Here is a 16,397-nt window from a genome sequence, read left to right as displayed (position 1 = left end):
TTTGGGACCTCTGGAGACGAAGACCCACCTCAGGTGCTGTTGCAGATAATGGACATCAGGTGTGTCCGGCCTTGGCCCCTGAACCCTTTGAGGCCAATGTACCCACACCAGCAGTAGGGGTGACCCCATGTGATGAATTCTCTCCCCTAGAGGTCCTAGCTGGTGAGGCGAGGGCCACGAGGAGGTGGCCGACATGCCGGACCTTGAGATTTCCCGTGAAAATTTTGGGGCTGCACAGCTACAGGACCCTACCTTGTTTAAAGCACGGGAGAATGTTAAGGTGATAAATGGGGTACTCCAAATACCAGGGGCTGACAAAATATACCCCCGAATGGTGATTGTTGGGGAACTGTTGTACAGGGTCGACCAGATACGGGGTGAGGAGGTTGAGCAACTTGTAGTACCCCAATCTCACCGTAGGCTGGTGCTAGAGTTAGCACACAAACATGTGCTGGGAGGGCACTTAGGTGCTGAGAAGACCCGAGAGAGGATCCTGCAGAGGTTTTTCTGGCCCGGGGTGTGGGAGGAGGTAAACCGGTATTGTAGCTCCTGCCCTGAGTGTCAACTTACTGCCCCGGTGTCCCACTTCAGGAGTCCTCTGGTCCCGCTACCAATCATAGAGGTGCCATTTCAACGGATTGCAATGGATCTGGTTGGCCCCATAGTCAAATCCACAAGGGGGCACCAGTACATCCTGGTTATCCTGGACTACGCTACGCGGTATCCCGAGGCGATTCCATTCAGGAACACCTCCAAAAATATTGCTAGGGAGCTGTTCCAGGTATTCTCACGCACAGGCCTCCCCAAGGAAATCTTGACTGACCAGGGTACCCCATTCATGTCTAGGGTAATGAAGGAGATGTGTAAGTTACTGCAGGTTAAACAGCTCCGCACCTCTGTGTATCATCCTCAGACAGATGGCCTGGTCGAGAGGTTTAACCAGACCTTGAAGGGGATGCTAAAGAGGGTGGTCAGCAAAGATGGGAAGGACTGGGATTGCTTGTTGCCCTATTTGATGTTTGCCATACGTGAAGTTCCCCAGTCCTCCACGGGTTTCTCACCCTTTGAGCTGTTATATAGCCGTTCCCCACGTGGACTTTTGGATGTAGCCAAGGAGACCTGGGAACAGGAGAGGACCCCCCACCATAGTGTGATTGAACACGTCTCCCTTATGCAGGACCGCATAGCGGCGGTAATGCCCCTTGTAAAGGAGCACATGACAAGGGCACAAGAGGCCCAGTCTAGGGTCTACAATAGGTCAGCCAGACTCAGGACCTTTAGCCCAAGCGACAGAGTGCTAGTTCTGGTGCCCACCGTTGAGAGCAAGTTCTTGGCAAAATGGCAAGGACCATATGAGGTCATGGAGAAAGTGGGGGAGGTAACCTACAAGGTATCTCAGCCGGGGAGGAGGAAACCCGAACAGATATACCACGTGAACCTCCTAAAGCCATGGAGGGAAAGAGAGTCCCTGATAGCCGTGGGAGTAGAAAAAGCGTCTGTCCCCAAGAAGGTGACACCGGAGGTAGGTGTACCCAATGCCCATGGACTTGACAGCATATTCGCCCATGGACAAGTTATCTTGGGGAGGGTTCAGCAGCACAGTTTCAGCTGAAGAGGCTTGTGCGGGTTCCTCAAACACGGAGTGGAATTCAGCCAGAGACGTAGTATGGTTAACTGTGACTGGATCATTTCTGTTAGATAGAGGGGTAGCCCAGGCCAAGGCTTTCCCGGAGAGAAGGCTGAGGACAAATGCCACTTTGGAGCGTTCGGTGACAAACTGGGATGACATCAGTTCTATGTGCAGGGAGCACCGGGTAATAAAACCCCTGCACAGTTTGGGATCGCCATCATACTTATCAGGCATAAAAAGTCTGAGCCATGGTTCTGCTGCTGGGGGACAAGCCAGGATGACTGGAGAAGTCTCAGGAACTGCTGCAGGAGTAGTCACAGGAGCCTGATGCTGGTGCTTGGAGGAAAGCAGCTGTTGCAGAGCGGAGGCAACATGACCAAGCAGTTCTCCTTGAGAGGCAATCTGCTTGGATTGCTGGACGACAACACTGGAAAGATCAGCCAGTAACCGACGCGGCTCCTTGGCGGGGTCCATGGCTGGATCTTGCTGTCAAGGTCCTGGGTCAGCTGACCACCGCGGGAGATGGTACTAGCCAACACCTGGTAGCAGAGTCTAAGGGGCAAAGCGGGATGGTGTTGCTGCCGTGGGGTGCCACCTGGTCGTTCCCCACTTCCAACTTGCCCGCGATGGCAGCCGAGGTAGTAGTGCAGAACACAGTCCAAGCCCGGGGTGACAGCAGGAGTACAATGCAGGAATAAAAACTGGAACACAGAGCAGGAACACAGGAGCAGGAACACGGGACAGAAATGCTGGAGCACAAGGATACGGGAACAGGAACACAGGAATCACGCAGGGGAGCTTTCTCTAAGGCTGTTAGCTCAAAGATCCGGCAGGGAATCATGGGAGCCGCCGCAATTTATGGAAACCCAAAAGTGGCCAGCACCAATCAGGGATGCACTGGTCCTTTAAATTCTCGAGTGCTGTCATGCGACCTAGGGAGCGGGGACGCACACGCAGCCTGCTCCAGATGGGAGCAAGCTCATGGGAATGTAAGTGAGGGTCGGGGGGAGCCGGGCCTAAACGGAGAGGGACATGAGTGTGCCCACGATCTGTGACATATATATATATATATATATATATACACTTTATGGAGATGAACACAGTCATATAAAATGAATTGAGCTAATGTGAGAGAGCAGGTGGATTCTGTTACCCGAGTGGCTGGTTTGAAGTGCCGCCTAGCCCCAGGATGTGTCTTGGTGGTTTGGTCCAGGAGATCAGGCCTAGTCCTTGTCAGTCTGGGCCAGCAGGGAGATGCAAGAAGAGGGGGAGGCCGCAGGATAGTGAAGGGATTCCCCTGGAGAACTGCCAGTCTGTGTGTGGTAATAGATCCCAGGGAAGATGGTGACCTGAGTGAAGTTGCCCCCCCCCACCTTGTTCAACTCTAACAAAATTGGTGTCAAATATTTTTGCTGGTTTGTGCAGCAGAAATTTTGTGTTTGTGCGCTATAGTTTTTTTAAGATATTAATAAAAGTTTAAAGAGCAGTTTCACAGTTCAATCAGCACCCCACCAAAATTAAACAAAACTGTTGGCAATCAACTGTGCTACATTAGTGCTGCCTCAATTTTTTGTTTGTGCTGCTTATTGTCAAGGGTGACCCCGTGTTCCATGTCTCAGATCGCTGGGGCACCGTGTCCCACTGCGCTGCCGCTGCCCAGCTCCCCCGGGTCACTACTTACCTGTCCCGGCTCCTGATGGCTCCGGCTCCCAGCTCCGCTCCCGCTCCTGCTCGCGGACTAGGCCGCGTGCGCCCCCGCTCTCTAGGGCGTGCGCGCCTGACTCTTCAAGAATTCAAAGGGCCAGCATCCTCCTTATTGGCGCTGGCATTCTCGGCTTGGCTATATAGCCTGGCGACTCCCAGCATCCCCTGCCGGATCTTCAGGTCAGTCTACTGAAGAAAAAGCCTCCGAGCTTCCTGAGCGTTTCCAGACGCCTCCATGTTCCTGTGGTGTTCCCATGTTCCTGTGGTGTTCCCGTGTTCCTGTGGTGGTGCCGTGTTCCAATCCTGTGGCGGTCCTGTATTCCTGTGGCAGTCCTGTAATCCTGTGGCGGGCCTGTATTCCTGTGGCGGTCCTGTAATCCTGTGGCGGTCCTGTAATCCTGTGGCGGTCCTGTATCCTAGCGGTCTTCCAAGGTCCTGCCAGCCGTCCTGCCAGCCGTCCTGCCGAGGTCCTGCCAGCCGTCCTGCCGAGGTCCTGCCAGCCTTCCTGCCGAGGTCCTGCCTTCTCGTGATCCTGCCTTCCCGAGGTCCTGCCTTCCCGAGGTCCTGCCTTCCCGAGGTCCTGCCTGCCATCTGTGGTCCTGCCTTCCCGTGGTCCTGCCTGCCCTGTGTCCCTACCTTGGCTGCCACTGCGGGCCTAGTCGCACCCGTGGAGCGACCTGGTGGCTCCCCGCCGCAGCAAGACCATCCCGTTATGCGGGCTCTGACGAAGACCAGGAGTCCACTTAGACTCTGCTCCCGGGTTGTGGCTAGCATCTTTATCCCCCGTGGTGGTTCAAGGAGTCCACAAGACTTTAGTCCTAAGGGACTATTCCCCGAGTATGTGACACTTATGTTTCAAAGATATTAATGAAATTGTAATGGTCAAAAGGTCAGCCAGCCCCCCCTCCACACACATATTAACTGAATCAAACAAGACTGGTGTCAAACATTTGTGCTATGTTTGTACCGGTTTGTGCAGCAAAAAATTTCATTTCTTCTGCTATCATTTTTAAGATATGTTTAGGTGTTTACATAAGTTAAGGTGTTTAGGATGAACTGGAAACTAACCTAGTGACAATTCCCTGATTTTATCACCAGAGGGTGCTAGCAAACACATCGAGGCATATTTTCTAAGGATGTGGGAAACTGCACTAAAAGTGCTCTGCCTGTGTATAATGCTCGGTGCACCAGAAATCGTGAATTAATTCACTGCACTGACCGAACAGAGTACGCCAACTTTTTTATGCTGCACCTTTAACATAGGGCGTGCAACAGACTTTGCATGTTAAATCTGGCACACGGTCTGACTGAGCGCTGGAACGCCCCCTAATTTGTTTCGCATGGTGATTAGTGCACAAAAGGGTCACGTGCAACACAATTGTGGCACGAACACTTCTTAAATACCTGTGCAAGCAGTTCACACCTAAAAGAACATGCAAACTCTGACAGAAAACTGGCCAAAAAGCCATTAGTAAATATGCTCCACTGTACTTTGGAAGGAAAAAATGATCAACACATTATAAATGACAGCAGAACAAACAAAATTTTTGCTGCACAAACCGGCACAAATGTAGCACAAACGTTTGACACCAGTGTTGTTTAATTTGGTTAATGTGGGGGGGAGGTTGGCTGACCTTTTGACCTTTACAGTTTCGTTAATATCTTCAAAACAAAAGCAGCACAAACAACAGAAATGGGGGGGCGTGGCCATCGGACAACCCGACGATTTTGGACAAACAGCGGAATTTAAAAAAAGAATTGTATTGCAAGATCAGCACTTACATGCACCGGGAAGAAGAATGTGAACTCCGGCGCACCTTGGCACAGCAGCGACACCTGGTGGATATCGGGCGCATGATCTTAGTGAATTCCGGCAGACCCGAATCCTCGTTGGACAATGCGCCGCGGTATTGCGACTGGACAGGTTAAGTAAATGTGCCCTTGTGTGTCTCTTACCTGATGTCTGCTCTTCCACCTCCCTCCTGCAGTACAGAATAGAGGATGACTCATCAGACCAAGGGAAGGGGAAGAGTGACTTGCCAGCAGACATCAGTTGAGAGACACACTGGGGCACATTTACTTACCCGGTCCAGTCGCGATCCCGCGGCGCGTTGTCCGACGAGGATTCGGGTCTGCCGGGATTCACTAAGATCGTGCGCCCGATATCCACCAGGTGTCGCTGCTGCGCCGAGGTGCGCCGGAGTTCACCTTCTTCTTCCCGGTGCATGTAAGTGCTGATCTTGCGATACAATTCTTTTTTTAAATTCCGCGATTTGTCCAAAATCGTTGGGTTGTCCGATGGCCACGCCCCCGATTTCTGTTGCGGCGCTAATGTCCCAAAATCCGATCACGTGCACCAAAATATTCAGGAAAACCCAACGGAATCGCGGCCGTAGGACCCTAAATGTGCCCCACTGCCTTGCATGAACAGCACACTCCCTTGGGATACCCTGTTACTTCAGGCAGGATGCCAGGTAGGCTTACAGACTTCATAAACTTTAGCAGAAGTCTACTGCAAAACATGATGAGTTTTGCATGCTGCAAAAAGGATTAGAAATGTTGCAACATCAAACATAAACACATCACCTATTAACCCTCTAGTAATAGACATGTAATAAGGCAGTTGTAACTGTCTTTTGGCAAGTATAATTCCCTACACTGTACTAAAAAGACACAACTACATCGAAACAGTGCTGTCTACAGTTGGGAATGTGTTCCTTCTCAAATAGATAGACTGGTTTGCTTATAACCCTGCATCCTGTCATTAGGTTTCCTGAAAGTCATGCTTGATGTCAAGGTAGCTGCCTTACGAGATAGCTAAAGAGGCACGGGTTTCCTTATCCCATTCTGCAAAACTTATTTGCACATTTTTTCTAGTATAAAACTATACAGATGCCAATACACTCTTTCTTTTGTTCTTCCAGGACCATATTAGAGCACAGTTTAGTATTTTCCTCTAAAATGTGATGCGCCATTGCATGTCTTGAAGTTTCTAAATGATAGATTTGTGGAGATCTGAAACATCTGTACTGCTGTACAACCAAGAAAACACCCATGGTTCCTCCACTTAAAGGGATTGACAAGCAGAAATCAAAATGTCAAGTTCAAAGAGACAGTGAGGGGCAGTCAAGTAGGGAGAGAGACAGTGAGAGACAGTCAAATACAGAGAGAAAGTAAGAGACAGTTAAGAACAGAGAGAGACAGTGAGAGACAGTCACATTCAGAGAAAAAGTGAAAAACAGTCAAGAACAGAGAGAGACAGTTAGAGACAGCCAAGTACAGAGAGAGACAGTCAAGTTCAGAGAGAAAGTGAAAAACAGTCAAGAACAGAGAGAGACAGCCAAGTACAGAGAGAGACAATCAAGTTCAGAGAGAAAGTGAAAAACAGTCAAGACCAGAGAGAAACAGTCAAGCTCAGAGAGAAAGTTAAAGACATTCAAATACAGAGAGATAGTGAGTGAGAGACAGTCCAGTACAGAGAGAGACTGTGAGAGACAGTCAAGAACAGAATTAGACCTACAAGTTTAGAGAGAGACAGTGAGAGACAGTCAAGTATAAAGAGAGACAGTCAAGTTCAGAGAGACAAGAGGGACAGTCAAGTACAGGGAGACAGACAGTCAAGTAAAGAGAGAGACAGTCAGGTATAGAAGGTACCGAGAGAGACAGTGAGAGATAGTCAAGTACAGAGAGAGACAATGGGAGACAGTAAAGTACAGGGAGAGACAGTCAAGTACATAGAGACAGAGAGCACAGAGAGTCAGTAAAGAGAGTAAGTGAAAGTCAGTCAAGTATAGAGAGACAGTGAGGTACAGAGAGAGACAGTGAGGTACAGAGAGAGGCTGCATTCACACACATGTATGGGGGACGTATATACAGCCGACGTATATACGGCCGATATACGTCCCCCATACACTTCTATGGGCTCACGACCCTGTATGGGAGCGGTACGATGCAGCACACGTGCGGCACCGCACTGCTCCATAGCCGGTAGAAAGATAGGACTTGTCCTATATTTCTACGTGATACGGCGCCATGCGCTGTATATTCCTATGGAGAGGGGCGGGGTTGAGCTGCGCTCATCCCCTGCTCCTCTCCATAGCGCCAATGTATGCCCGCCGTACTACATGGTCAGGATGTATCCAGAGACAGTGAGATACAGAGAGAGACAGTTAGGTACAGAGAGAGATAGTGAGAGACAGTCAATTACAGAGAGAGACAGTCAAGTACAGAGAGACAGACAGTCAAGGAGAGAGACAGAGAGGGACAGTGAAAGACAGCCAAGTACAGAGAGTTACATTCAAGTACAGAGAGAAACAGTGAGAGACAGTCAAGTACAGACAGACAGTCAAGTTCAGAGAGACAGTGAGAGACAGTCAAGTATGGAGAGAGACAGTGAGAGACAGTCAAGTACAGATAGAGAAAGTCAAGTACAGAGAGAAAGTGAGAGACAGTCAAGTACAAAGATATAGTGAGAGACAGTCAAGTACAAAGATATAGTGAGAGACAGTTAAGTACAGAGAGTTAAGAACAGAGAAAGACAGTCAAGTACAGAGAGAGACAGTCAAGTTCAGAGAGACAGTCAAGCACAGAGAGACGGTGGGAGACAGTAAAGAACAGAAACAGACAGTCAAGTTCAGAGGGACAACAGACAAGTACAGAGAGAGAGACAGTCAAGTACAGAGAGAAACAGTCAGGTACAGAGATACAGTGAGAGACAGTCAAGTACAGAGATACAGTGAGAGACAGTCACGTACAGAGAGAGAAACAATGGGAGACAATAAAGTAAAGTACAGAGAAAAAAGTAAAAGGAATTAAAATACACAGAGACCGTGAGAGACATTCAAGTATAGAGGGACAAACAGTGAAGTACAGAGAGACAGTGAGACACAGTCAAGTACAGAGGAAGACAATGGGAGACAGTCAAATGCAGAAAGACAGACAGCCAAGAACAAAGAGACACAGTCAAGTACAGAGAGAGAGAATGAGAGAAAGTACAGGAAGAGACAGTCAAGTACAGAGAGACAGTGAGAGAGAGCCTAGTACAGATAGAAAGTTAAAGACAAGCAAATACAGAGAGACAGTGACACATTCAGGTACAGAGAGAGACAGTAAGAGACAGTCAAGTACAGAGAGACAGTAAGCAAAGGAGAGAGACAGTGAGATACAGTAAAGTATATAGAGTTAAAGACAATTACAGAGAGTGACAGTGAGAGATAGTCAAGTACAGAGAGATAGTCAAGTTCAGAGAGACAGTGAGAAACAATCAAGTACAGAAATAAAAAGCCAAGTACAGAGAGAGAGAGAGTGAGAGAAAGTCAAGTACAGAGAGATACAGTAAGAAACAATATTGTACAGAGAGACAGTCAAGTACAGAGAGAAAATGAAAGAGACAGTAAGAGACAGTTAAGTGCAAAGAAAGACAGTGAGAGACAGTCAAGTACAGAGAGAGACAGTCAGGTGTATGAGAAGACAGTAAGAGATGGTAAAGTACAAAGAGAGACAGTCAAGTATAGAGAGAGATCATTGGAGATAGTCAAGTACAGAGAAAAACAGTCAAGTACAGAGAGAAAGTGAGAGACAGTCAAGTACAGAGAGACAGTCAAGTACAAAGAGTAAGTAAAAGTCAGTCAAGTACAGAGAGACAAGTAGTCAAGTACAGAGAGAGACAGTGAGGTCCAGAGAGAGACAGCTGGGTACAGGGAGATACAGTCCTGTACAGAGAGAGACACTGAGAGACAGTCAAGTACAGTAAGAGGCAGTGAAAAACAGTCAAGTACAGAGAGAGACAGTCAAGTACAGAGGGAGACAGTGAGGGACAGTCAAGTGCAGAAAGAGACAGCAAGAGATAGTTGAGTATAGGGAGACACTAAAGTACAGAGAGAGAGACAATGGGAGACAGTAAAGTACAGGAAGAGACAGTCAAGTATAGAGAGACAGTCAATTAAGGGGCAAACAGTCAACTACAGAGAGACAGTGAGAGAGTCAAGTACAGAGAGAGACCACGAGAGACAGTCAAGTACAGAGAGAGAGAGTCAACTACAAAGAGAGACAGTGAAAAACAGTTAAGTACAGTGATAGACATTCCAGTACAGAGAGAAAGTGAGAGACAGTCAAGTACAGAGAGACAGAGTCAGGCACAGAAAGACAGAGAATGAGCCAAAGACAGAGATGAAGATGGTCACAGACAGTACAGAAGACAGTACAGAGTGACAGTGTAGTATAGAGAGACAGTCAGATATAGAGGGACATTCAGAGACAGACAGTCAGAAACAAAGCCAGTCAGAGAGACAGGTGCATAGAGGCAGTCATAGACAGACAGAGAAAGTCAGAAAAAGAGATAGATACATATAAAATATTTGTTGTTAACCTATTCTATATTTTTATAGCTAACAGCAGTTATTTAATATACCGGACAATGCCGACAGCTACAGCTAGCACCATGTATACTCGAGTATAAGACAAGTTTTTCAGCACAATTTTGGTGCTGAAAAAGCCCCACTAGGCTTATACTCAAGTGCGCATAGAACTCTGGACATTTTATTAGTGAGGGGCGGCCACTGCTGGGACATGTTATTAGTGAGGGAGGCCACTGCTGGGACATGTTATTAGGGAGGGAGGCCACTGCTAGACATTTGAATAGTGAAGAGAGGCTGCAGTTGGACATTTTATTATTGAGGGGAGGTTACTGCTGGTCATGTTATTGGTGAAAAGGGGCTGCTGCTAGATATTTTATTAGTGGAGAAAGGCTGCCGTTGGACATTTTCTTAGTGAATAAAGGCTGCTGCTGGACATTTAATTAGTGAATAAAGGCTGCTGCTGGATATTTTATTAGTGAGAGCACACTGCTGATGGGACATGTTATTAGTGAGGGGAGCCACTGCTGGACACTTTAAAAGTGAAGAGAGGTTGCTGCTGGGCATTTTATTGGTTTCCTTTATGGGTTACGTGGAACAGCAAAGTCCCCCATTCTGGAAATTTTTTTAGTGAAAGGAGGCTGCTGCTGGGCATTTTATTAGTGAATGGAGGTTGCTTGTTGACATTTCATTAGTGAGGGGAGGCCACTGCTGGACATTTAATTGGTTTCCTTTATAGGTTACGTGGAACAGCAAAGTCCCCCAATCTTTTAATAAGACCATCGCTGTTGGCTATTCTCCCTCATATGGGTGTATTCACACAGTTCTTTCAAGTAAATTACATTGACAAAATTACAATAAAATGTAGTTTTTTTAAACTACACTTCGTAAAGGCATTTTTTGTTTATGGCTTACAAATTGTTACAGCCTAATATTCAATTAATTATTATTATTATTCAGTAAAATCTTGTCTATGGGAAAAGTAACCTACTTGTATAGACAGATGTGGTCACAGCTGAGCTCTGATACCCCCGGACTCCGACTGTGACCACAGTGATGGTGTAATTAGTCCCTGATGTCAGGTTCTGGAGGCTGATACTTGTTGTGGTGGTTGTCACAGTCCAAGTGTCTGAAGAATTCCCATATCTTATATTATATGACTTATCCACACCGGTCATATCTACTGGCTCCATCCAAGATAATGTAATGTCATTAGTTCCTATATTTTTAAAGCTGATCGGCCCGACATCAGTGGGATCTGTGAATCAAATATATATCAACGACATATCATACATCATATCATATATATACTTATATGCTCGAGTATAAGCCGACACAAAAAAGTCAATACTCACCTTTCCGACGCCAGCCGCAGGTCTTTTTGATTCCTGTCAGCTGCAGGTCCGTGTGCGCTGGCGGTGCTCACACTATAACGTCACGTGCTTGCTGACATCATAGTGTGTGCAGCCAGTGCACACGGACCTGTCGCTGCCAGAAAAAAGAAGAGGAACTGCGGGGGTGTCGGAAAGGTGAGTACTGAGGCTGTTTTTTTTACTCTCATATAAGCGGAGTATGGGTTTTTCAGCACATTTTTTTGTTGAAAAATTCAGCTTATAATTGTGTAAATATGGTAAATCCTAAATGATAATAGTTAGTAACTTATTGAAATAGGAAACATGCTCACATGTGGCCCCTGTTACTAAAGTTGTCTGGACGCAGGTCCCACTGTGCGGCTGTACGAGGACTGTATATTCTCTGCCTGGTAGTAATCCTGTGATATTCACTTGTGTAGTAGTAGTAGTGTATATTAGCGGATTGATAGATCCTATAAGACTGACTGTATAATAATCCACTCTTCCCTCTGGCTTCATCCATGTGACTCCAAGAACATCCACCGACTTGTAATTGTTCAGTGAAGCAACAACCGATGCAGGAGCTAAATTAAAAAAAAAACAAAAAAAAAACATATATATGAAGTTGATGCGGCATCAGGTGAAATCAGGGTTTGGTCTAAATAAATGGTGGTTTCCAATGCTATATTAATTTAAAAAATTGTCAAAATAAGGACTTTCTATTAGACTTTGCATTTAAAACAACATAATTAATCTCTTCTATCCTTAGGAACTATTATATTTTGTACCTAAATGTCTGAACGCTCCATTTTGTTTTTCCACCCGCAAAAATGGTGGCATTACTTATAACTTTTATGAACTTTTTTACATCCATATTCACATCACATTACTACCAGGATATGGGTTGATAAACCAAGCACAAAGACATACTGCTGTGTGCCCATTTGGCAGGATCTGCTGTTCTTTTCTTGTCATGCAAATTAACCTACTCAAAATAAAGACTATATTAAAAACTAAGAATAAAAAACATTCCCCTTATTACTAAATGGTTTCTTTCCATGGCTGCAATGTTACAAAATTCAGTTTGTAAACTTATATGCAACTTACCTGATGTGAGTCATTCACACCAATTGAGTTATGCATATTACTATTTACTTACACTGTCCTGTATCCTTGTTCCTGATTGATAGACTAAGATATTCTGCTGTATGGAAAATTGAGAGCTCTGTTTCATCATTGGCCACTTAAAGTCATGTGACCAGGATGACATCATCTAAGGTTACATCTGCAACGTCTACCTCATGTATATATCTGATCATCACAGAATGTCTCCATGGAGAAAGAGGAGGAGTAGAAGTTCATGGAAGCTGCTGTTATTTGGGTTACATGTGATCAGATACATACATGGGTAGATGTTGCACATGTGACAGGACCTTAAATGAGGTCACTCTGGTCACATGACATGCTTAGAAGAGGCATGGAACATAGGGAAGAGTAGATGAGAGGAGGCAGCCGAGCCCCTGTGATTCCAGGGCATATAACATAAAGTTGATTTATGTAGCTGTAAGGGAAACAATATTCAGCTAAAAGACGGATGTCAGTTAGTTAATAGGGATCTATAGGAACCTGTCCCTTTAAACTCACCTGTGCAGGTCATATATGACACCGGGTCTGATTCAGTGATGCCATTGGCAGCTCTTGTATATACCAGGAATGTATATGTCTCTCCTGGGGTCAGAGCCATTATTGTAGCTGATTCACTTGTCACTGTTGTATTATATAACATTGTGGCTGATGAGGAGACATTGGTCTGGACTCTGTAGCTGTAAGACGTCTGATAGTCATCAGATTTATCCCAGACCAGAAACACATTATATGAGGTCACAGCACTGGACCGCAGATTTTTTACTGACATTGGTTCTGTAAAGAAGAAACATCAATATTTATCACGGAAAGTACCTGATATTTATCGGTTTACTGCTATATATATTAATATTCTCATACAATATGACATAATTTTGAGGATTATCCCTTTGGGACCCGTGTTCGGAATCCAAAGGAGGGAAATAGATTTTTCATAGAACAATTTAGAAGGTACAAAATATACTCTAGACCGCACTAGACTTTTTTGATACCCCTTAAGGGAATGTATTTATATTGATTAGAAGAATTTAGAAGAGTTTGGCACATGGACATCGCAAATAGTAAAATTAGCTAAGAATCTTGCCAAAATAAACTGATAGGGGGCACCATTAATGTTTTTTTTACTATAATGGCCTTTGCGCTGGCACGGTTACTAAAATATGAGATAGGTAGCCACACTCTCTTATCCTGATGCTCAGATAAAACAGTTCAGCTGTGCTCAGTTCTAAATCCCATTATCATACGATCCATCCAATTTAAAGTGAGTACAGACGTTCCCCTACTTAAGGACACCCGACTTACAGACGACCCAAAGTTACAGACGGACCCCTCTGCCCACTGTGACCTCTGGTGAAGATCTCTGAGTGCTTTACTATAGTCCCTGATTGCAATAATCATCTTAAAAGTATCTGTAATGAAGCTTTATTTATAATCCTTGGTCCAATTACATAAAAAAAAATTTGAAACTCCAATTGTCACTTGGGCCAAAAAAAAAAATTGTCTGGATCTACAATTATAAAATATACAGTTTCAACTTACATACAAATTCAACTTAAGAATAAACCTACCGACCCTATCTTGTACATAACCCGGGGACTGCCTATATATGAAAATGAATTGCAAAAGATGTCTCTCTAGACCAGAGCTGCACAGCACAACTTCAAGGGGCTGCACCAGTTTCCAGTCCCCTAAATGTATTAACAACCACAATACAACTTAAAAAGCCACCCAAAAATGATACCACAGTACAGCCATAAATACAAACCAAAAAACAAATACTGCTTTCATACAGCTGCTAATACAGACCCCAGACCAGCCAGTAAATACAACCAGACCAGAAAATGAAAAACAGAAAACCCACAGAAGACATACAAGAATAACGAAGACCCTAGATTCTGAAAAATAATAAAAAATTAAATTAAAAAAAAAAATAAAATTTTAAATCACCCCCTTTCCCTAGAACTGCTATAGATAAACAGTAAAAATCATAAACATGTTAGGTATTGCTGCATCCCAAAATGTCTGATCTATTCCACTTTTTTGCCATTTTGAAAAATATATTAAAAATTCAATAAAAAGTAATCAAAAGGTCCTCAAAATTGTAGCATTTAAAACAACATCAAAAGTTACAAAAAAATGACACCACCCACAGCTCCATACACCAAAGTATGAGAAAGTTATTAGCGCCAGAAGATGGCAAATGAAGAATTCTTTTTTGTACAGGAGGTTTTAATTTTTGTAAATGTATGAACACATTATAAAACCTATATGAATGTGGTATCTCCGTGATTGTACCGACCCAAAGAATAAAGTAGACCTGTCATTTAGGGCGCACAGTGAAAGACGTAAAATCCAAGCCCACAAGAATTCAATGCAAATGCTTTTTTCCACCAATTTCACTGCATTTGGGCCTTGGCGGGAAGGAGTCAAGAACAATTATATCACAGTTTTTGTTTTTTGCTTTTTCTAATGGCAGAATTGCTTATAACTTGAAACTTTTGTAAACTTTTATATATTCATAAATATTTGCCATATTAAGGATCAGATTTTGAGCTATAGAATTGGATGCAGTAAAACTGCTGTGTATAAATATTCTATTACCTAAGAAATTGTGATTTAAAGCTAAATGTAAGCTAAATCTCAATTCACCTGTGCAGGTCGTATATGACACGGGGTCTGATTCAGTGATGCCACCGGCAGCTCTTGTATATACCAGGAATGTATATGTCTCTCCTGGGGTCAGAGTCATTATTGTAGCTGATTCACTTGTCACTGTTGTATTATATAACATTGTGGCTGATGAGGAGACATTGGTCTGGACTCTGTAGCTGTAAGACGTCTTATACTCATCAGGTTTACTCCATATCAGAGACACAACAGATGAGATGGCACTGCTGGACCGCAGAGATTTCACTGACATTGGTTCTGTAAACAAGAAAACATGAATATTATTCACCAAAAGCATCAGACATATTTCAGTATAGAATAATATGCTTATACACTATTAGATTATTTTGATGAATGAAGTCTTTTAGGTCCCAGGTCAACCTACAGGTAAACACACCATTGTGTGCGCCACATTATAAGGTTTCCTGATATCCCTTTCCTGGTAGTAACTGATCGGTTATTTTGGAGAAAATATAGTTTGTACTTTTATGAGAATGCAGTTCTCAGTGCAACAGGGCACCGATTGTTCCTTCCTATGGCATCCAACACTGCCCCTTTTGCAAAATGATTGATGTCCCCCTTGAAAGAAGAAAACATGTGATCCAGGAGTCGTAGCCTTCCCCCTGGCATCTGGAAAGCTTATGAAGTTTTGGAGAGGACCAAACTTTATTACAAAAAAAATTCATCATACAATAGTAGAAATGTACATCATAACAATAAAATCTAATCACAATGTACATAGTATTTCCTAAAAATCTGCCCCCTCATTTTCCTCCAAATTTTTTAACTTGTGGAATATTTCAACTACCAATTCAATTTATTTTGAAATTCTTCCTTACTATGTGCTCCATACCCATAATGTCCATAAAGTTCTCATTCTTTGTCTATGTCTGAAAAGGTTTAAAGGGGCAGAGCTTTATATATATATTTTTTTTTTTACAAACTATATTCACCGTTTCATGTAGTAGGAAAATATGTAAATACATTTTCAAGAAAGGATAAAGAAAACCTCTTAAAGGAGAGCTCTTACTTCCCAACCCTAGACACCTACTAGACAGGTGACAAATGATAGATTGGGGGAGACCTAAATGTTTTTTCTAACCTTACAACCATGACAAAACAAAATGCTACTCTATCGAAGTGGCTGTCCATCAGAAAATGTTTTCAAATCTTATTATCAATAAACATTTTGCACATCATTTAATTTTTTTCTACATTAGTAGATTCTACATCTTAGCCCTTTTTGCCTACATGAAGCTTCTGTGTGACACAGGGGACAGTCTCCTGCTAGCACTCACACCAGGACTGACATGTCTATAGATATTACACACAATTTTCATTATAAATCTGACAAGGGTAATTGGAGCTGCGAGGTCTCCCATTCTATTAGTCTGGATGAATAAGGAAGCACAAATATCCTAATGCATTACACACTTTCTTATTACAGTATGTGTTAATTATTTTCCTTCATAGGGGTGTATTCTCACAGTTCTTTCATATAATATTCAGTGCAAAAACTTCCAAAGAATTAGAATTTTTCAAAACCGC

At 43.9% G+C, this 16,397-nt stretch overlaps 1 protein-coding gene across 1 annotated transcript in view; it reads right to left on the bottom strand.

Annotated features, from left to right (window-relative positions):
* Nucleotides 1–15,706, bottom strand: part of LOC140070278 (receptor-type tyrosine-protein phosphatase eta-like) — a 114,431-nt gene extending 98,725 nt beyond the window's left edge. Inside the window, exons 1-5 of the mRNA XM_072116630.1 lie at nucleotides 15,703–15,706; nucleotides 14,949–15,107; nucleotides 12,684–12,959; nucleotides 11,372–11,623; nucleotides 10,679–10,945 (exon numbers count right to left, since the gene is read on the bottom strand). Of these exons, the coding sequence (XP_071972731.1) occupies nucleotides 10,679–10,945; nucleotides 11,372–11,623; nucleotides 12,684–12,959; nucleotides 14,949–15,107; nucleotides 15,703–15,706 (958 nt within the window). The remainder of the gene's footprint in view (nucleotides 1–10,678; nucleotides 10,946–11,371; nucleotides 11,624–12,683; nucleotides 12,960–14,948; nucleotides 15,108–15,702) is intronic.
* Nucleotides 15,707–16,397: the final 691 nt, after the last annotated feature.

Source organism: Engystomops pustulosus, chromosome 7 (genome assembly GCF_040894005.1).
Source record: "Engystomops pustulosus chromosome 7, aEngPut4.maternal, whole genome shotgun sequence".
Taxonomy (NCBI): Eukaryota; Metazoa; Chordata; class Amphibia; order Anura; family Leptodactylidae; genus Engystomops; species Engystomops pustulosus.
This window is presented reverse-complemented; position numbering and strand designations above follow the sequence as displayed.